This window comes from Xylocopa sonorina, chromosome 4 (genome assembly GCF_050948175.1).
Source record: "Xylocopa sonorina isolate GNS202 chromosome 4, iyXylSono1_principal, whole genome shotgun sequence".
In the NCBI taxonomy this organism is placed as follows: Eukaryota; Metazoa; Arthropoda; class Insecta; order Hymenoptera; family Apidae; genus Xylocopa; species Xylocopa sonorina.
The window spans coordinates 8,405,794-8,428,876 of record NC_135196.1 but is presented as its reverse complement, the minus strand read 5'-3'; the positions used below and the strand labels follow the sequence as shown (position 1 = coordinate 8,428,876).

The 23,083-nt window shown below is 31.7% G+C and overlaps 2 protein-coding genes across 4 annotated transcripts; both read left to right on the top strand.

Annotated features, from left to right (window-relative positions):
- Positions 1-326: 326 nt before the first annotated feature.
- Positions 327-8,475, top strand: LOC143422623 (uncharacterized). 3 transcript variants are annotated; one of them, XM_076893408.1, is made up of 7 exons: positions 327-1,223; positions 2,299-2,553; positions 2,644-2,836; positions 3,075-3,288; positions 3,358-3,500; positions 3,661-6,136; positions 6,680-8,475. In XM_076893408.1, the coding sequence occupies exons 1-7, from the start codon at positions 883-885 to the stop codon at positions 6,712-6,714; spliced, it is 3,657 nt and encodes a 1,218-aa protein (XP_076749523.1). In that variant the 5' UTR covers positions 327-882; the 3' UTR covers positions 6,715-8,475. The 3 variants fall into 3 exon arrangements, 2 of the variants coding, with proteins under 2 accessions (XP_076749523.1, XP_076749522.1); XR_013101746.1 differs by having other exon boundaries at positions 328-1,223; positions 3,661-6,269; XM_076893407.1 differs by having other exon boundaries at positions 328-1,223; positions 3,661-8,475.
- Positions 8,476-12,210: 3,735 nt separating this feature from the next.
- On the top strand, positions 12,211-21,017 carry LOC143422616 (mitogen-activated protein kinase kinase kinase 7). The gene is made up of 10 exons (XM_076893392.1): positions 12,211-12,446; positions 13,044-13,269; positions 13,497-13,614; positions 13,738-14,067; positions 16,109-16,221; positions 16,477-16,769; positions 16,974-17,046; positions 19,910-20,163; positions 20,322-20,446; positions 20,572-21,017. The coding sequence occupies exons 1-10, from the start codon at positions 12,369-12,371 to the stop codon at positions 20,645-20,647; spliced, it is 1,686 nt and encodes a 561-aa protein (XP_076749507.1). The 5' UTR covers positions 12,211-12,368; the 3' UTR covers positions 20,648-21,017.
- The last annotated feature ends 2,066 nt before the right edge of the window (positions 21,018-23,083 follow it).

Here is a 23,083-nt window from a genome sequence, read left to right as displayed (position 1 = left end):
AATCGGTCTGTGCTTGTGTTAATACCACACAAAGTATCAGAATCTAAGAGACTATACATACCAGAAAGGAAATTTCCTCTCTACCTGTACCTAATGCAAATTTTTATATTATGTTTACTATCTACGCCACTTGTTATACGAGAATATTCAATTAGAAATATCCAACAAAAGAAAAGAAAAAAAACGACATGGAAGAAACAAAACAAGTAGCATTATAACAAATAGTATTCCTATTTCCCCTTTTTACTACTAGAGAGAAAAAAAGTAATAAATTGTTTGCAGGATATAAAATAATTTTACAACCACGTAATATTAAATTATATGAAACACACGCTATACGTAAGATTACGTAGAACAAATATAAATTGGAGCTTAATTACGGAAAGGGAATCGACCAATGGTTATTAGGCTTTCAAGGGAAATGTGAGTTTAATGAAAACGTGACCCGACATGCCAGAGAAAGCGACACGAAGCGATGTACTCGTAAGACAAAGCGCAAGGTCTATGACGATTGAAGAACGCGCAAAGTGCTCGGATTTCCGTGCCTAGTAGATCATCCTCTAATACTGAATTTAAAGTTCGTCATGGGCTGCGCATAAGTGCATTCCGCCAAAATGAACTATGCCAACAGGCATGGATAAAATGTTGCGCGTGAGATCGGTATGACGGATTCGCGATTATTCTCATACTGTATGCGCTTCGGCGACTTGTCGGTCCGCGCGAGTGGAGTGTCTCGAATGGCGCTCATGTATGATCACCGGGAGTGCAATGCTAACAAGTAGTCCAGCTGACTCTGACAAAATGGTAGAGTACTCGCATCGTCCTACGGGAGGTGATCAATTTTTCCACATATAATCGAAGCGCCTCCGCTGACGGGGTACGATGAGTACTGATAACCATGATCAAACGAAGCCCTGCGTCAGCAAACCACCCGCAAGAATCGAGCTTAATGCCGACGAAAGCGCGTTCGACGGCAGGCGAATCAAGAAGGAACGAACTGACGTTTCCCTTGAGAACGGTGACGGTAGCATCAATGCCGGCATTAACGATAACAACAAGCAACCACAGTCGAATCAACGACCGGCTGCCGGCAGATTTTCAAACGGCTTCCACGACGACGACCTACTTCAAGATATCATCGCGGCCAAGTTCACGGCTCTAGCAAATCATGGCACAACCACCAAGTACGACAAAATTCGGCTCATGATCGAAGATAGCATCAGGTTAATTCAATTGTTCTCTCTCTCTCTCTCTCTCTCTCTCTCTGTCTCTCCCTCTCTCTTTCTTTCTCTCCTCTCTCTCTCTCTCTCTCTCTCCTCCCTCCTCCTTCCTCCCCTCCCCCTCTCTATCTCTCTTACCAGTTTCTTTCTCTGTAATCCTTTCACCCTCACTTGCTTCCCCTGTTTTTTACTCTCCTGTTCTCTTGCTTTTTCACTCTTATTCCTCCATCCGATCTACCCTCTCCTTTCTTTCTAGTCGAGTATTTTCTTTCGTTTACTTTGTCGATGAAACGTTTCCAATTTTTGTTATCGAATTAATCGTATAGAGTATAAAAAAAGATTTCAATTATTTTAAATAAAGTATTTTCATTAGTTATTTTTATGGTACTTGTAATTATAAGAACTCCAGTAATGGTTTCTTCCTTATTTTTTAATCGTTTCTTAAGTTTAGCTTACAAATTTTTCAATGTAATCAAACTAAGTTGCATATATTAAAAATTGTTTTAAAAATTGTTTCTCCTGTAAATAGTATATTCTTTAAGTAAATAGGAAAATAGGAACAGCTCAATAATTAAATTTCAGTAAAACCAAAGATTTTTATGAAGAGATAAGACAAATGAAGCAATGATAAGACTTATATCGATTTTGAAATAAATAGAAAATAGTCCTTTGAAAGAAATGTAGTTATTCTTTATGCGTAATTAATATACAGTGACTATCGATATTAAACCATCAGTCCATTTTGTACCAAATATTGCTTGGTCCTAAAGAAATATACAAAAGTAAAAAATTGTCAGTACTTTATTACATTATATTATATATTAGAAGACTATATCCAATAAAGGAAATATATTAATGATAACTATTGGTGTTTAAGAAATAAAATATACCATGTATGTAAAAAAATCAATTGAATCACTAAAATGTTAGTTTAAATTCATATACTGTTCTCTAACATATAAAAGAAAAAAAATATATATTTTGTATTTTAGAAGTTTAAGATGTTTTAATTGCTAATTATATAATTACATATGTATGAAACATTTCTAATAATAATTATATTGATCTCTGTATATAGTGAAGAATCAAAAACACGCATTCAAGAAATCTTTTCACAAATTGAACAGCTAAAAATAGAAGAAAAATTATTGTTGTACCTGAAACTTCCATTATCATTGACTAATGCTGGAGGAACTGTTGATCCTTTAAGACTACCATTAAATCCATTAGGAAATCGTTATGAAATTCATCAAACAATCATGTGGATTAAAACACACTTGGAAGAAGATCCAGATGTTTCCTTACCGAAACAAGAAGTTTATGATGAATATAAGTAAGTAGTAATGAGCAAGAATTTAAGTTAAGAATATAATTTTTAAGGTTATTTTGTTATATCACAGTTTTGTCTTCAATTTATTTGCAGTATGTATTGTATGCGAAATTCTATGAAACCTTTATCAACTGCTGATTTTGGAAAAGTTATGAAACAAGTCTACCCGAGAGTTCGACCACGTAGATTGGGAACACGAGGCAATTCACGGTACTGCTATGCTGGAATGCGTAAAAGAGTTAAATTAGATCCTCCAACATTGCCTAATATATCTGGCACTCAAACTGTAAGACATAAAATTATTAAAAATTATATAATTATTGAAATAGTGTATGCACGTATGCATATATGTTGTTTCTATACATTCGAAAATGGAGAAGGAAAATGACTTAACATTAAAATGTATATACTAAGATATATATAATTAGAAATCTTAAATTTTTTTAAAGTAATACAACTTAAAATTAACTCAATGTATTCTCTAATTATAATTGATTATTTTTATTTTATCTAAATATCTTTAGGGTGATGAAGTAGATGAAAATATTACTGAAGAAATGTTAGGAGCTGCATCTACATTAATTAGAGAATGGGCAGAAAGTGTGTTAGGCATGAAATTTCCAACTTTGAGTGCCTTAGCACGTCATCTTGTTGATAATCTTTATGTTGATACTCGATCTCTATCTGCTGTATGCATATTATGTGCTTCAGGGAATTCCAATACATCGACAAATAAAGGTTTGATCATTTTCATACTTTTTAGAAGCAAATCTATTAAACACATTACAATATACGTTACATGTTTAGAGTCGAATACGGATTTGTGTGCAACATCTATCAGTGGAAAATCTGGAAAATTGAGGGAAGCACAATTACAATTGCAACGAAAACTACAGCAGCGAGAACACATAAGGGATCAAAAGCATCGTCATCTTGATGCTGCTATACAGGTATGTATTTTGTAATAAGAGATACAATGCAACCATTGTAGATGAAACAGTTTTCGATAATCGGTAATTAGTTAAAGCAGTCGCTCGGCAAGCGAAAAATTCGGATTCCAATCCTGGTTTAAGTCAATTATAATAGTGTAATATTTTATAAATGTTTCAGAATCAGAACAAAGAGAAAACTATCGATAATAAAGTAGGGGCAAATAAGGGAAATAAGAAAACTAAATCCAATCAAGGTACAAATGTATCAAGCGGGCAAAATGCATTAACTAAATTGAGTTTGTCTGCTGTAGTAGCTAATCGGCAGAAGAAAGTTCTTAAAGCTCAGCCATGTAACATCTCCCTAGAATCCAACTGTGATAATATAGTGGTACAATCGATTGAAGACGTACAGAATAATAGCAACCCTAGTGTAGTGATGACCAACTGCGTAAATACACAGCGAGATATCAAACCCAAGAATTCCAGAAAGCGTGCCAATCCAATTGTATTGAATCAGCCATCGGAAACCAGCCCAGAGAAACAAACGAAACTTACAGAACAGCAGATGCAAGAGAATGTAGAGCATTCCAACGTGTTGTTGCCTAAGCTTACGTCTATTCAACGTCCCGCGAAAATTTCGGTGATATTAGCTGGTAATCTGAAGCCTACCAAATGCAAAACAAGCGAGGCTGCTAACAATCAGTCTGTAAAAAACTGTGATAACGAACCTTCAACATGTTCCAAAAGTTGCATTAAAGTAAATGGTTGTCCTAGCGGTGTTGATTCTAGTTCAAACGCAACGGAGGAATCTACAGTTTTAACTAAAGATCAGATTCGATTACTACAGGAGAATACAAATCTCGCGGGTAAGGAGAAACTTGGCTCTATTGACTCAGATGCGCTAGATGATTACTTAAATGGAGGTAACAACTCTCAAGAACAAGAGGAGGAATTATTGCAGTATTTTCAACAAAGTAATTCATCGAGTTCAGATGTGGAAGCAAACACCATTGCTATCGACGAACAAATATCAAGATCTGATAAAGTTTCACAGTTACGGTTAATATTACAACAGAATTTTAAAGGCGGTACTGTTCACGCACCTGTCGATGTACTACCTACAGCTATCATCAGGCAGAATGTTGAAAAACGTGAAATTACTCAAAAGCATAATTTGATACTACCAACTTTGTTAAACCACTCGAATCAAAGTAATACTAGGCGTAGGGTTAGTTTTGAAACGAATGTGGTAGAACATGTACAAGACTCGAACGTTATTAATAATACAGTTCCGCAAAGTCCAAATACACGTCGTCGAATATTTAATTTTACGCCAATTTCGCCAGGCCCACATTCACCTATTAACGGTCGCGCTTCCAAATCTAATTCTGCGAACGCTAGCCCATTCGTTTCACCACGAAACACACCTGTGCCCCGTTCGAGAAGTAACTTGCAAGCAAGCAATTCCAGACATCGTGTTAACAAATCCTTATCACGTTCAATATCTTGTAGCATGCCTTACACTAGTAAAAATGATACCTTCGTTGTTCCCACAAGTGGTCCAGAATTAATCAGGCAAGCATCTTCTACGCCACAGTTACCGCTGATTTCTACTAAATCATCGGAAGTGCAAGTAGATAGTAGCGCAACGCAAATAACCGTTACACCAAAAAGAGAAGGACAAGGACCACAGTGTGCAGCATTTGTATCTTCTGATTTAGCACCACAAAATCAATTACTCATTAATTATCCAAGAGAAGAAAATTTGCAAGAAATTAAAAATGTTTATCAAAAAAGTCAGCCTGATCAAGAAATTAGCGAATTGTTTCATAATAATAAACAATTTACCAACGAACTTTACAGGTCGCAATCGGTTCCATTGCATAGAATGGTCAATCCTGCATTAATGTCACCTATTTCGGCACAGCATTGCTTATCATCCTTTCAAAGCCAGAGTTTTAATCCATCTACAAATAGTTCCATCGCGCCTACACCAGTACCTAGCGAGTTCAATGATTTTGGATCAATAGGTCAGCCGGAAGGGACTTCGACATATCTACTCGATGACGTTGATCCAAATTTTATATCAGATGACCAAAATTTCTTAATGGGTGACAAAGAGATTACCCCTGAAAATATAACGAATATATTAAATATTTTAGACGAAGATGGAACTCAGAGTCTACAAATTCTACCAGAGCAACCCACAGAGGAGGGTTTAATAGAAAACAATTCAATAGTACTGGATGCCCTACCTAATTCGAATTTGAACTTGTCAGAAGAGGACATGTTAGATCCATCGAATGTACTTGATATTCCAGTAGACGGAGCCTTGCAGAAAATAATACAGTCACGCTCGTATCCTAATACACCGCTACCTGTGCCAGTATCCACGTATACAGCATCTTATACGGAAGATAGTAATGGATCGAGATCGTATCCTTCAACACCGTTACATACGGTTCAATCGCAAGATACTTATCAGGAGACTAACGAACCAATGCTTTCGAGTCCTACTTTGAACTCTTTACACTTGCACAATGAAACCGCGAACGAATCTACTTCTAGCAGTTTGTGTAGAAATGTTGTGGACTTGCTTGAAGCAAATTTCCTTGGCGAAACCGACACGGAAACAAATGATTTGGATCCACTTGGTAATTTCGATGGATTGCAGGATGTTGACTCATTAACACCTTTGTTTAATGAAGTGACAGAGCCTAATCGTTGAAAGCATACACAGAAATAATTCATCGATTTCTTGTGATTTTGCATAGTAATCTACCAAAGGTTGGAAAGATAATTCTTAAAACTGTATGTTCGCATGTCCTTCATTATATAATAATGATACTTTGCATAAATATTCCACTTCAATATGCAAAGCATTATAGTGGCAGTATAAAAGGATTGACGAACAAATCCTAGTTCCTTATGCTAATATCGGATAATTAATTGATGTCACAGTGAATTAAATAAGGTTGCAACAGTTTGAGCTTTTTTCATAACAAATATCTTATTCATACCTAATAGATTTATAGCACAGGAATTTTTTCTCTTATTTTAGATTTATGATTATAGTTTATATGAATTTGTAATTTTTGACCGTTTGTTGGAACATTTAAATGTTTACTGCCTACATAATATACAATAGAAAAAATATTACTAAAATTAATGTTCTCAATCTATCTTCTTAATTGCAGTACCATACGAACATAATAGTGAGAGCCACTCGTGATGGATTGAATTTGAATACAAAGAGAGGAGATACTTTGAAAAAAAAACAAACAAACAAATTGACAATTGAATTAAAAGTAATTTCCAAACAATTATATATATAAGTAAATATATATATATATATATATATAAGTGTACGTACAGTTCGACTCAGTGCATAAAGATCAGAGTGAGTAACTGCCAATCATATTCTTTTTAGACTTGTATTGCTTATTTTTTAAAGTAAGTAAAATGAAAAAGAAACCACTGTGATGCAAGTATAAATCTCTGAGCATTGTATATTTCTCGAATTTGCCACTAGTGAAACTAAAAAAGTGTAAATGTAATCTTTAAAGGAGTCTTAGGTGTTTTTGGTGGAACATTGAGTTTACAAGTGTGAAAAATACGACGAAGAAATTGCTCGAGCGGAGCGATCGTCACTGTGAGGTATTTGAGATTCGAATAAGTGGAAGTTGATTTTATATAAATACTTTATATTCATCGTTTCGAAACGTTTGTTTCTAAGTCATTTGAGAACGCATTATTGCGACTTTGTTATATGCAAGCGTTTCTAAGAAATATTTACGATCACCTGCTGGACATTGGTGAACTTCTTTTTACATAACGATCGGTACTGAATCCAGTATGTTCAAGTAGAAAAATAACCGATGAGAGAGTTTGTAAATTTGTGAATGTCTTTTGAATTTTGTCTATTAACATTTGTATACATTTGTTAAATTTGTGTTTGATTGACAAAACATCACAGTTTCGAACAAAAGTATTCAAACTTCTTAGAGATATTTTTAACATTCATATTATTTCTTAACTTCCATACATATCATTTTTCTATACTTACCGTTTTATCAGTAATACACCTTTCCAACTTGTGATAATTATAAATTCATTTTATGCAAGGTGTTAATTTAAATTTGGTTTTTAAGTACGGTAGAACTTTGTTTACCCGAACAGTTCGGTGCATAGAATTGTGCGGATAATTGGGGAATTGCGAATAAACGAAGATTAAAAAGTTCAGGGATTTAGCCATATCTGTATAATTTGAATAATTGAAGTTTGAACACTTTCGTTTTAAATAAAGAATGAAGTATAAAAAGTTGTATTTCAACGGACGTAAAACTGTATGTTCATTAGCATACTGGATTCTGCACCGATAGTAGTGCTAAATAATTATTGCTGTGGCGGGTCTTCCTGGTATGTCGTTTTGTTCGTAAATGAAATCCGAATTACCATAAATACACCGCCAATTTATATTTTTCTATGGCGCTCTCAATCGAGAATTTTATGAATTGGATAGTTGTTCAATCGATTTTTATTCCTAACGCATCGTGGTTACTTAGCTTTCAAAGCAGAAACAGTTAGATCTTTCATAGGAATCCATGCAAAAACGGGTTATACATTGGTCGCGGTTGAATGAATTCCATCGCTTAAAATTATTTTTCACGTGAAAATCTTAAATAATGCGCGTCACAACGTAAAGTATTAGATTTTTATAAAAATATGGGGTAAATATCATTTACCTGGCAAATGATCATAAATACATGATATTTGCAAGAATTCTATATTATTCTGTAACAGATTATATGGCGTTATGAAATTTAACACCATGTAACATATTATATAATATGATTTTTGTGAAATCTTGTTCCTTGAAAGATAATATGGATGTATAAATAGCATGAACCAAATCTCGTGTTCTCGTTAATATCAATTAACTTGTTAATAATCGAGAATGCAATTATTGTGACAATAAGAATAAAAGATAATTCATTTAATGTTCTCAATTTTGTACTGACGTGATTGCGTTCTACTCACGTTTATATTAGAATTAATTTTTGGCAACGTTGTAGTCGAGCAGACATATTTCGAATACGTTTTTTGGTTTATGCTATTGCCATATAATATACTACATTGATAATACCGGTTTTTAAGAGCCACTTCACGTATCGTAACTGAATAACCGTGTGTGGGAATCCGAATAATTTCGAATTCCGTGAAACCAGATAATGTTACGCATATAATCAAGATTTTCAATTTGTAAACTTGCACATTCATATTGACCTTTTGAAGCATGCGTAAAAACCAATACAACGATCGAAGCGTACGAAAAGAAACTTTTACAATTTTTAAGGAAACAACCTTTTGGCGAAAGTAGTTTCTCGGCATATCACAAATTTTTTAAGACGAATTAGTAATAAAAAGGTTTTTCGAAAGATATATTAAACATACTTCATATGATAATGCCGATTAAGTGTATTTTTATATCTGAAATCAAAATTATTAAAATGGAAAAAAATATACTAAAAGAAAGGAAATGAAAATTAGCAATACTTCAAAAGGTTGATAAATATTTCTGGTAATATATTGCATCACACGTTTGTAAGAAAGAAGAAAGTGTTAGTTTCCCACGCAACGTAAAATACAATGAGTAATACATTCTCTCTATAAAATGTGTTACAACGTAGTTTCAAATATTCTAAACTGTTGAAACAACTAATAAGACGGTAATCTTATTGTAAGGCGAGTTATGAATTGTACAAACGTAAAAACAAAACATCTGATGAACCAAGTAATAATTTGAGACTAGTGGTTAATTAAATGGGTGAAAGAAAAAAAAGAGGATTTGTCAACCTTCGCTGGGTTGTAAAATGAAAAGAATGGAAATTTAACGAATAATATAAGTGAAACAAGTGTAGGAAGTTGTTAGGCGCAAATAAATAACTTTCATTAACTTGGCCAAATGATCGAAGATCTTGGAAATTTCTATGATAGTACTACTATTTATAACTTATAAGTGAAAAAGAATATGTACTTCGATATTACTTGTTGTTGTACGCACAAAGATTTTAGGTAGGAATTATTCGATATTATCGTGAAATCAGGGTTTGTTCTATGCTGTTTAATTTACAATTTAAGCTAATCTAGATACGGATATCAGTGGACCCTAAAAAAGGCCGTTGTGTTCAATAATCCCACTATCTATTGTTTGCCAAAAAAGAGAATGCTAATGCTACAAAATTATTGGAGTTCGTTCCAATAGGAATTAACAACGCAAGGTTAAAACGTGAGTCCTCAAAATTGATTCTGATATCTAGATATTTGTAATGTAACAGCACCGACTTATTAAAGACAATTAAAACGGAAAAAGCAGAACACATTTGCGCGCGCGCGCGCGCTAAAACACACACACACACACACACGATCATATTCACACAAACAGTCAATAGATATAGATCGATTTAAACACAAAAATAATCTTGTCCGCGTATAAAAAAGAGGAACATCATTTTGAATACAATGTAACTACAATAGAAATGAAAATACGCCGATAGGACAAGATTGTTTAAATAGGCATGGTATAACTAAAAAATTACCATACAATCTAACTTTGCACTGTATTTTTTCCCTCCATCGAAAGATTATCTCCTTGTGGGTTATTTGGTTTTTCATTGGTATTTCTTCTTTATTTATCTATTCTCGCATATATTGATGTGTAATTCCGTGGTATAATAATAATATAAACCGTTCTACAGCAAAAGTTTGGGTAAATGTGTTTTAAGTTACTTAAGAATCAATTTTTTTTTCTTCAGTTAAAGTGTAAATTTCGAAGGAGAAAAAATGGAGTACAAATGGATGATTACTTCGATATTAATAATATTGCATGGGGTAGAACAATTTCATAGATCAGTAAAATATTATATGTCGTAATTGTAGAATGCAATAATTTATCCATCGTCACGATTAGGAATACGTAGAATGACATAATTTTCATGAAACAAGATTTATCGATCATAAGTTATCACAACGATCTTTCTTGGAAAAGATAGTATCATTTGGTATCGTTTATTTAATTGGATTTCAATTACTTGTTCTACGATGCCGCCATGAATTAATAATATTATCCTGCAGAACCAAATAATGAAAAATGCACAGGCATGTTCACAAAAGAAAAAGAAAATATGAGCGAAATGCGTGAAATCATTTAATTTTATTGGTAATTATTAAAAAGGGAAGAAAAAACTCGCCTTGCTTATTTTCCGTCAAATATATTTATAATGTACGTAATCTTGCCACAGTTAAACGATCTGCGTTTTATTTCTTGTGAAAGATTTTGTGTTACTTTCAACACTGGAGAAGAAATGTGCACCTGGCGATGTTACACAGCTATAACGCCGTCTCAGAGGCTTATTGATCTTCGAAGGATCGTTTTTTTGATTCTTCAAGATCCTTTTGCTTCCTTGATGAAAGAAAACAAAAATTTCTCTACCCATTTTGTATGGTCTAATGTCAGGCAGACTAAATCAAGCAATAGGAAAGCGGTATTCCCATTGCGTGTACTAGTGTTACTGGCAATTTATTTTGCTTTGTAAATAAAAATTCTTTTTTAGTAAAATACAAAGTGCAACAAAATCATTACAATGGAGCATAACAAATGTTAGTTCCCTCTTTATTCCTTTTAAGGTAATAATAAATTCCTACTACTATTTTTTCACGTATAGTTTTCTCCTCCTTCTTTTTTCAACTTATAGTTTGGAACTATATGTAATAGCGAATATTTGATTGTCACACATTAAAAATTAAAAGTGTACTTTTTGCTGAATGTTATTAAAAGTGTTGAAGACAGATAAATACACTTTCTCAGATGAGAAAGAATACGATGACAAACGATAACAATAAAGAGTTCGGTATAAATTTATTCTCATCGCGTTAAGTAAATTTAAACATCTTTTAAATATTCGGAGAAGTTATATACAAAAATTATATAAATAAATTTTTATGAAGGATTGGTAATGTACTCATGCAGCATAGCATATCGCAAACATGAATAGAGCATCGTAGCAACATAATGTCACCTCTTGTTTCCATATCAATATGTCATTGGCACAGTAACTGCATGCGTGTTATAACAATCATGACGCCGACGCGTTCGCGTATCGGTTCAAGTACCGACACTAAAGTAGCAATCCGATGGCGTCATTTCTCTGGTTGCACGTTTCACACTGTACGATGAAAACAACTATATGTTAATTATTAAAAAGAAAAAGAAATTTAAACCATAATTGCAAAACTTTACATTTTATTTTGTAATTTAATACCAATAAATTGATGAACTAAAATTTTACATAGGTATACAAATGTATACTTAGGGTACGCATAATGAAAAAGTAGCTTGTGATTGGATAATATATTTTATTCGTACAGAAAATTAATGATCGCAAAGACTGTTTTTGTTAAATATCCATATTTACCTTTACGTTTTCCTTCTATATTTCTAATAGTACTAATTAATTTAAATGAAATATGTACAGATACATAATTTCCACCTACAAATTTAATACACATCTTCGACATTTAACGTGGATCGTATTTCAGCAAATCGATGTATCGAATCATGAATATCTATCGATACAATATTCTCCATACATATCTATATATGCATACCGATGCATATATATATGTGTATATATGTGTATATATATATATATATATATATATATACGTATACCTACACATATATAAACATGCCTCTCTCTTCCGAAGGTTAATAAAATGGAAAATATTAAAGAAACTTGAGTTGGAAGATCAAATAAATATTGTTCGTGATAAATACACTCGGTAGTTAAATGTGTTCTGAAACTAATGTAATGTCGACTGTGTGTGATGGCGGGTAAAGAGTTAATAAGCCATCAGCAGCAGTTTGTCGAAGAAATTAACTACGATGAAATTGAAACCGAGCAGGTATTATAATAATATAATAATACTTTTAATTGTGCTAAAGAGGATAATTTTTATTTTTGCTTATTGTTCAATAAAGTATTTATTAAAAATGTTTACATTTAACTGTTGTTAATTTTTATAATATATCCTGATCACCTGGACATTTTTAAAATATAACCTAAACAACAATTTTCGAATATTCTTCAAGCAAGCAGTCAATATGTTGACGCACTTCATTTTATTATTTTTTACTTTTATGTTAAAATTTTGGACTTGAATATATGTGTACGTATATATATATATATATATGTGTATGTTATGATTTTCATTTAAAAAAGCTTTAAATTAAATAGAAAATCAAAATATTCTGTCCAGATGATTTGTAAATATATGTTATTGCTTTTTTGGAGTTCACATAAATTATGTAAAATCAATTTAGTGGAATAATAATCAAATTATTAGTAGTATGTAAAAAGATTAAATTCTTTGAATTTAGTATATTTTTCATCTTATTGAAGTCATGCACAATATTTATGTTAATTTAGCTTTTCTAATTTAATATTTTTTATTGGTTATTCAATATTTTAAATAATTCCTAACTATTTTTGTTTCGTATAGGTAGTGGGAAAAGGATCCTTTGGTGTAGTATGGAAAGGAAAATGGAGGGGGCAATATGTTGCTATAAAATACATAAATTCAGAAGGCGAAAAAAAAGCATTCACTGTAGAAGTTAGACAATTGTCTAGAATTGCACATCCTAATATTGTGAAACTTTATGGTGCCTGTACTAAAAATCCAGTTTGTCTGGTTATGGAGTACGCGGAAGGTGGTTCTTTATATAATGGTATTTACATTTCTTTTCTAATAATAAAGCGTATTATATTTCTTATTTTTATATTATAATATTAGATACAAAAATGGGATATTTAACTTATTTTGGAAACAAAGAGTAAAATTGTATATTTGTAGTGTTAATATAATCATATGGAGATGAAATTAAATTAAAACAATACTATAATAACAAATTGTGATATTATTATACAAATTGTATATTCTATTTACATGTTACAGTTTTGCACTGCAATTCTCAATTACAATATACTGCAGGCCATGCAATGAGTTGGGCTTTGCAATGTGCACGTGGTGTTGCATATCTTCACAACATGAAACCAAAACCTCTAATTCACAGGCAAGATAATTGAATTTTACTAGATATATTTTAATTTACTATAAATTTTGTAACAAAGTTATATACTACATATTTTTATATTTCATGTTTGTGGTAATAAATAAATTTCATTAATGTTTACAGAGACTTAAAACCACCAAATTTATTGTTGCTAATGGGTGGACAAACTCTTAAGATTTGCGATTTTGGTACAGCTTGTGATTTGAACACCTATATGACCAACAACAAAGGTTCTGCTGCTTGGATGGCTCCAGAAGTATTTGAGGGTTTTAAATATACGGAAAAGTGCGATGTGTTTAGTTGGGGTGTTATTTTGTGGGAAATTTTGTCAAGGAAGAAACCTTTTGATGAAATTGGTGGTTCAGCTTATAGAATAATGTGGGCAGTACATGTTGGTCAGAGGCCATCTTTGATCGAAGGCTGTCCAAAGCCAATTGAAGATCTCATGATCAGGTATCTATCGATATTGATAACATTTATGAGCATTTTTTATACGAGTAAAGCATATTTTCAATTATTCTAAATAATTTTCAAAAATCTCCATCAATAGACTGTGCATAGATGTAAAGAATGATTCCTTTATGAAAGGTCTCATACATTGTTTCCGTATAACCATTAAAAAAAATTTCATGCCGAATTCTGGTATGCACGTACATGTAGTGCATTCTATTAGTATTTAAAATTGTATTACTTTAGCGCGATTTTTTTTGCCTTTCGACTTATTTATAATTACAATGCAATACAAAAGAGCTAACAATGAGAATGACTGTTCTGTCATTTTGTTCAAACCAATGTTTTAGTTGCAGAACAAGTGCATAATTATTTTAATGTTATTGGTAAGATATATTATTGGCTAACACGTTCATTTTAAGGTGTTACATACGCATTTCCGTTTCCCTGAAACATACAGTGTTTAGTCTCAGATACTATCCTCTTTGATAAGGTAGATCCTCACCAAATGTGTTTTCATTTCTATAAAAGATACAGAATGTTTGAAATCAAGCATCTCCTAGATAGGACTAATACCAGATGCAAGTGTATTCCACCACTCGTTAACGAACTTTCTCATGCCTCCATTATGAAAATTAAGGGATTTTTCAATTGTAAAAAGAGTCACATTTTGAAGCTTTAGGGATCAGTCAGAATTAGTATGTCAATAAGTTATCACTCTACTCGAAGTCAGCTTGAATTTTTGTCGAGCGTTCTTACACCTTAGCGATCTTAGGACGTGGATGTATAGTAAACTACTATTGGACTTCTGCAATCGCGCTACGTTAAAGTCCCAAGGAACACTCTCACAGTTAAAGTAGATCAGTTCAATACATTTTCTATTTATTACAACTTCAATTGTTTTTCAATAGATCAATAAGTTTAACACATGTGATTTATTACATTTAAGATTAAGCTAGATAGGGGATACAAAATTATAGGCTACTTGTGTATAGTTGGAAGTTAAATAAGGTATAAAGAGAGAATGCTGAATTGTTGGAGAATATAAGTATTGGTTTGATTGTTTCCAATGCTGGTACTTTAGAGTAGCGGAGGAATGTCAAATATGGTGGTCAATCGTTTTGGTGCTAGGGTAATTTTAACAATCTCATATAATTCTTCATTCTGAGATTGTTTCTGTCCTTCAAAGTAGGGCTTTTCTAAACTTCTTCTTATGAATTTTAGGTTTTGTCCTAGGTGAGGGTGAAGATTTGGGCACATAGTTCATCATAAAATTTTTCCTAAAGAAATTAAGGTCTTTTAGCAACTCTGGATTCTCATTTGGGACAACAATCTGCTATTTCATCCCCTTTGGTGTTTAGGCACTAGGAGCAAATCTTAGTGGTAAGTGACATTGTCTTCAATGATGTTTGCCCATAAAGGATTTAGTTGTACCAAGATGGTTTCTTTGCTTTTCCTTTCTCTTGATGGTTCAATGTTAGAAGGAATGATTTGTCTTCTATATTACTCTGTGTGTCTATGGTAGTGTTAGAGGATTTTATTGTCAAAAATTTTGGAATATTCTCTTAGAGAGATTAGACTATAGTCATTGTCATCATAAACTTTTCTGACAGTTAATTGCAGATGAGAAAGTGTTTAATTAAGGAAAAGAGGGTAAAATTACATTTTAACTTTTAGGGAAATCGAAAAATAATGAATAACATTTATATAGTATTTTTGGTATAAATTCTTCTTTTGATACACCTCCATAGAAAGGTAATCCTATGAGTTTTGAAAAAATTTTTTTATTAAAACTAGACTTCAATGAAATTACCATTAATAATTGTGAAATTTTTTAATGCTGAAAGTATATTAAATAGGAGAAGGAGTAAATGTAGCAAATATTTTAAAAAAGATCTATTCCTTTAAGTTTGTATTTATATTATTATTAGTCTGATTAGTTATTTAGTATACATGATTTTGGCCAACAAATTTAGTTAGTTTTAAACAAAAAGTTCACATATCATTTCTATTTAATGAAAAAAGAAACGGGTTATTGTTTCAGATGTTGGCACAAGTCTCCTAAAGAGAGACCATCCATGGATGAAATTGTAAAATTAATGACAACTTTATTAGGATTTTTTAGTGGACATTTACAACCTGTTGAATATTCTCAAAGTATGTATATTATTTATTAAAATACATTTATAACTTGTTTTGTTTCCTGCTGTAATTTTTACATATATGATTTTATTTAAAAATTAAAAAAAATAAATATTTAAAAATATATATTTTTATAGTATGAGAATGTGGAAATGGTCTGTTTTGGTTAAAGTATTTGAAGTCTACATACGAATGATTTTTAGATAGTCTTGTTTCTTATATAAGATGTCTACAGATCAACATAAATAATGGATTTTTATTATTTCACAGGCACTGAATCAGAGGAAGCTAACAACAATAAGAACCATATTGCTAAAGATACTTTGGATGTGACTGATACTATGGATTCTGAAATAAACGGATATGCTATCAACGGTACTATAAAAGCTAATGCGTCCGGTTGCAAAGAAAAATCGGAAATACTAAATGAAAAAAACAGTTCATCGAATCCCTTCTGCGATTTCAGGGATCCACCTCCCAAAAGTAATATTTCAACAAACAGTGCAACCAATAAAAAAGTCCAGATCAAAGATTTTTCACAGCTTTTTGTCAAATGTGATCCAGTTAGTATTGTTTAATTTAAATATAATTGTTTCTTATGTATGTTATTAATTTTTATCTAAAATATAAGTTAAATATTTTATTCCTTTTAATATTAAAACCGGGGTTTCCGTGTTTTATATATGTCCAAAAATAATCAAAATATTTTTAAGATTTTTATCACGTTTCTTCATTATATGAACATAGTTTTATGTTTATAATTCTAGAACGCTTGGGAATTGCAAAGTTCTGATCCACCATTGGAATCTCCTATTTTAAAGATACAGAATACTGCTCAAAGTAAGTTTCTAATTTTTTATAAAATATTTCAAGTGAATTATAGTATAAATCGCAGGTTTACAATATTTTTATTCAAACGATAACAAATTGTTCATAATTATCTATATATTATACAATGTATCAAATGCTTCATATATTTCTTTTATAACATTAATTTTATTCAGTGGGGTGCATAATTTTTATTCTACTTACATGCATGCAACAAAATGATTAAATTACTATTTGTTGATGACCTCGTCGTTGTTCTATAACTGCAGAGGAAGGGGAAGTCACTTTGGGACGAGAGCTTCGTATTTGTGACTCAGCACGATAGTACTCTAATCCCAAAATAACGTTCTCCGTATGTTCCACAAAACCTTCCTTTTAGCGCGGAATGTGATTTGCACATACCCATTGTCGCTACTTAATTAGACTTTTTGAATAATTAACATTTACGTGTATATTCCCATTGATTTCTTTATCTTTTCGAATGAAGTCTATTTTCCATTATATTTAACATTTTTTATTTAATATAAAATTTCATTCAAAAGTAATCAGTCATAAAACAAAAAACAAAAAATTCTACTTACGCAGTATTAGCAATAGCTATTACAGTAGCAATAGCTAAAAAATTAAAAATGATTTGTATTTTGTTATTCATAGTTATTTATGTGATTTTACGTATATTTTTGTTATGTTCAATTTGTGCATATATCGCAAATGCTATTGTCGTTTCGTTTCAAACGGGGAATCATTTAAGAATGTAGCAAGCGAAAATTGTGGAAAGAAATTAAAATGTTGCACCTTGGCACGTTGTGATTTCACCGGGACAAATTCCTTAGGAGTTCGTCGATCGGCGAAATCTACCCTGGCAAAGGGCCCGCGAAAACAGTCACATTGTGCGGGTATACTAAATTTAACGGACGACTAATCGGAGAAATCTGTTTTTTGATTGACACCTATCGTCACTAATAAGAGTTGTATCCTAAAAGTGCTTCAAGTGAATAAAAACAGATCGTTCTCTTTCTAGATCATCTATGATTAGCTACGATTTGTAGACTTACAGGAAAAAGGATATCAATCAACTTTTCGAACATCTACAAAATCTGAATCGTCTAAGCAATGATGCGGAGGATTAATTATGAAACATGTTGCATGTTTCATTTCAGTGTTTCGCTTAAACTTAATTATAAATTTTTCATAATATTTAACAACTAATATTCTTTTCTTTTTCTACATAGAATTATGTTATATTTTTCCTAGTACAGTTTCGAAAGTCCGAGCATATGCTTTTCAAATGAGAGCGATTCAGAGTAGTTATCACTCTCCTTTCAAATGAATGTCCCTTGATTGTTTGCTGCGTGACATCAACATGGAAATCATTGCTTCGACTTAATTCAGCCCTGAAGATGAATTAAGAGGCGAAGAACCGTATTTTCTTGGCTTATGCTTACACATCCTGTCTGGTGGGGGATACCTCGAAGCAGGTGTGGCTGACTCACCAGGCCCAATATAGACGCGCGTTTGTTTAGTGCTCTCTCGACACACCACTAAGAACGACGGTTTTCTGTCTTCTTTCTTCTTTTCCTCTTATTTTCGTTATCGAAAAGAAATTTCGTTCCATTGAATTTCGTTACCTTCGATTCCCCTTGTATTTATTCCCTTCCTTTTATCTCACTAACGATTTCGAACGATCGGCGTCCTTCAGAACAAGCGAGTGATAACGTGGTAACTTTCAATTGGAAAGTGACATCTTTCATGTGAACGATATTTGATTTTATTATGAACGAAGCCTCGACAGGCTCCAATATTTGGAAATGTGCGAGGAATACCCAAACATCGTCGCCACGGACACCCTAAAGCGTTGCTGGGTTTTGCTACGTTAGTACTTCCCATTTGTTTTACCTCCCTTTCTCACCATCAAGAGAAGGGGGTGCTTGAAATTAGAGGAGCTTCGAGATAGGATTCTGATTCTCGTCGTTCGATTTGATGTCCAAAACCGATACTCCAAGTTAAGATACAGCTTGACTACTTTTTAATCGCGTGCATAGAAGTAATTTCGTGTTGGGAGTTCTTGCATGTGACAAAAGTTGGAGTCGAAAGCATGAATTAAATTTCAGATCAATTGGACGAAGTAACATGCGGATTTAATACGCGTAACGTCCACTTTCGTGTATTATCGAATTTATGGTCAAAGTGAATATGTATGTTTTAATTAACATTTCTTTTGATAGACGAAATGAATTCCGAAGAATTGCATTGCGAAAACTCAGTTTCGATATAATGTTCAATTAAAACGAGACATTTGTTTTCTGCTATTTATATAGTATTGTTGTCCTCAGAGTAAATATAGAAGTTGTAAAATTAATTTAAATTCGAAATGTGTGTGGATTTAATGCAAATATGTGTAACAACAGCTTTGCTACTTTAAAGAATGAGTCAACCTGAGAACAATGCTCATCTTTTTGAATTAGATTCTCAATTTAAATTGGGTTCAACTAAAATTTTAGTTAAAACAATTTAGTGTTTACAGAGAGAACAGCAGCAAAGTTTACGATCTGTTTCTTTCTTGGGCTACGTTTTATCCTGTGACAATTTAAAAATTAAAATTAGACCGAAATTTCCTATTTTTCTGATAATTTAGCAAAATTATTTAAATATAGCATGATATCTTAGAGAAGTCTTAAATTATTTAAAAATTCTTTTTAATGGATCTACTCTACGTATCTATTCTGTTTAATCGATTTATTCAGTGTGTTGTAAAATAATGAATTTATTTTGCATTAGCGTTACACTAAAAGTATTTTTAAATTGGTTAAAAGGGAAATAATTTTGTCTGTAATTATTTATAGATTAATGTCTACTTATAATTATCGGTTAACAGGTAACAGTACAACCGACAAAGATTTAGACAATGTTTATCGCCTGTTGGATGCAGATTTGAGGCCGTTGACGCCCGATCAAACTTGCGAAAGATCGAAAGAAATATTCGAGGAGCATAAACAACTTGCGCAAGAGTATTTAAAGGTTCAAACAGAGATAGCGTTGTTGGGTCAACATAAAAATGAAATGCTTAAAAATTTGACTCCGGACAGTTTGAGACAGCAAGAGGAACTTAGAAAACTTGAAGATGAGAAGGTGAGTTAGTCTTTCATCGATGAGGAAAGGTTCTACGGAAGAAAGAAAATAACATTTTAACATTACATTACGAGTATTTTGTAGAACTTGCATTTTTTTATCTATCGCAAACAAAAGGAAAGCAATAAATTATATTTGAGTTTCGTTTTGCATTTCAGGAGTCTCTAATAAAACTGTATCGAAATTTAAAATGTCAGTTAGAATTTATGAAGACCGGGAGAACAAACAATGCCCATTTGAGCATTGCTCAAGTGGGCCCAACGGTTTCCGGAAACAACGGATGGTTCGTAGTACCTTGTCAAAATCCTTCGAGGCACTCCTGAATATCTAAATTACTCGAATGTGAACGTTAAAAAGAAAGTTTCTATAGTACACTTTATATAAATTCTTCCTGTGCTTTTTTCGCAGCGAACGAAATACGAATGATATCAATTTTCTCATGAACACGATGGGAAATCATTGTAAAGAAGAGAGTAGTTTATAGTACACGAAGTCTAACAAGTTAATTAAATGATACCGTATGTAGAACACAATTAAACGCAAAACTACCATCTTTTATTAACGCATTTGATTTTAAAGACGTGCTTTCATAGAAATCTGTAGAGGTTTCTTCTTGATAGACTAAATTGTATAAAAATTCAGGCAATAACTCTGGTAAATTACATTTTTGCATATTTATGGATGTATTGGAATAAGCGTTACAAAGAATCTGTTAAAGTAATTTTAAATATACTTTTCGCTTTTACCTTGTTTTGAAATATAGAATGCCCATTTCAAGAAGAAACATTTATTTACGACGCATTGGATAGCTTTAATCGTCGTTTAAATTGTAAACAAATTATTTAAATTATGATTAAATACGTTTAGAATTTTTAAGTCTGATTTTACAGAGATGTAATAAAGCGTATCAAAAGTTACTTTGAGCCTTACCTTACTTTATATATATATGCACTTACAAAATTAATAAAATTAGTGATTATCCATCGATAATAAATGAGTAGTGAACTGCCTGCGATTTAGCGAATTAGTACTTGTCACGATGTAAGCATTAACACTTAAGGATATATCGTGTTGTTACTTTATTATTTAATTTGCCAAAATATATAATTTGTACAGTCAGTTCAGTATTTTATAACTGGCTTAGTCATAAAGCATTGCTTATTGTATTTAACTATACATTGGTACCTCAACATAATTATGCGTAATTTTAGCATAATCTTTGATATTTATTCGTACCAAAATGTTCATTTCACGCGATAATCTTGTTGTAAATTGTTTTTCTAAACAGAATCGTAATTAAAAGTAGATTTTTTTCATTAAAGATTCGTTTCCTTCACAATAATTGTTTTAAATACTATTTTTGTATTTTACTATTTTACCCTTTTACCTCCCGTTTTTAAGAGATAAATGACATTTTCCTTCTTCTTTTTTGTAAAATAGTAAGTGAAACAATTATATAAAATTAATACCTTGCAACGATATTTGTTGTTTTTGCGTGACTAATTATGTGTGCTGCATAAGAGTGTTAGATATTTGTTTGTTACGAATATTTCTATCATTTTAATACATGTATAACATCATACATATATGTGTATACATATTGCACACAAATTATAGAAAAATAGTTTTTAAAAATGTATTGTAAAATAATTAATAACAATAGCCGACTATTGGAAATTGTACTAAAACTCTTCTTCAAATAGTTATGACTGTTTTTTGAAAATAGAAAACATTTAATTACTTACTTTTATTAGTCAAAGAATTGCAATTTTTGTCAATAATAGTTTTGTGCTATTTAAAGTAGGTACTTGTTTTGTACAATGTTTCTTCCACGCGAGTCTGACTATAAACATCACTTTCTACTTCGAAGCGTGACTATTCTACACATAGACTCCGTTTCATGGTATATAAATTATTAATAATTTCATTAATATGTGCTACGTTTAACAATTTCATTCCTGTGAATACTTTCTTGCGAAAGATTTTTAAATTTTTTTAAATGAATATAAAATTACGAATCATAATTATTGATTTTAATAAATTTCAAAGTAATTTGTTCCACTTTACAAATCCTTTTAAACACAGGAATTCATTCAAATACAGTCACAAAAGTTTACAAGCATCCATAAAGGTTTAAAAGTATTTGGGAAAAACCGAAGTCGGCAGAAAATAAAAAGATCTGAAAAAGTCATGATCTTTTATAAATATTGTTTGCAAGAAAACAAGTAAATAAAAAAAGATCACTTTACAAAAATCTACGCGAAGTTACCACGAGTATATATTGAACTCTATATAATTCGTTGTAACGATATTAAAACTTTGTCAGACTTTTGAGAGATATTTGTAGCGTTTTATCATTTACTTGATGTAAATAAAATAAAATCGTTACACCCGTAACGATAATTTTATGCATTTATTGAACGATGTCCTCTTTATAAAAAAAAACATTTCACAGATACTCCTTATTTATATTCTTCGTTGTAAAGACACTTGTAAAATATGAAAAATATTAATTTTTTTTAAGCGTCTGAAATTTAAATAGCGTCTATATACGTATTTGCACTCGGAAATATACTTGGCGATTAAATAATCGCCAAGTACATTTCCGAGTGGAAATATAAATTGTATATATCACAATTATATGAATCATCTTTGTTTCTTATCGAACGTAAAGTCAACGCGCGTCGTAAGTAATAAAAACAATACAATTAATAAACATCCGTTTAGCATCGCTTCTGAAATATATCACCGCATTCTAGTCAACGACCTTTAATCCAGTGAAATAACTAACGTATATATATTAATAATGATTCATATATATATAGGTATATACCGACACGTAACGAGGTTACATTCCAACGTGACTTTTGCGAAATTCTCTCGTTCCGTTTAACTGCGCTTCACCTCGTTCGACCGTTAA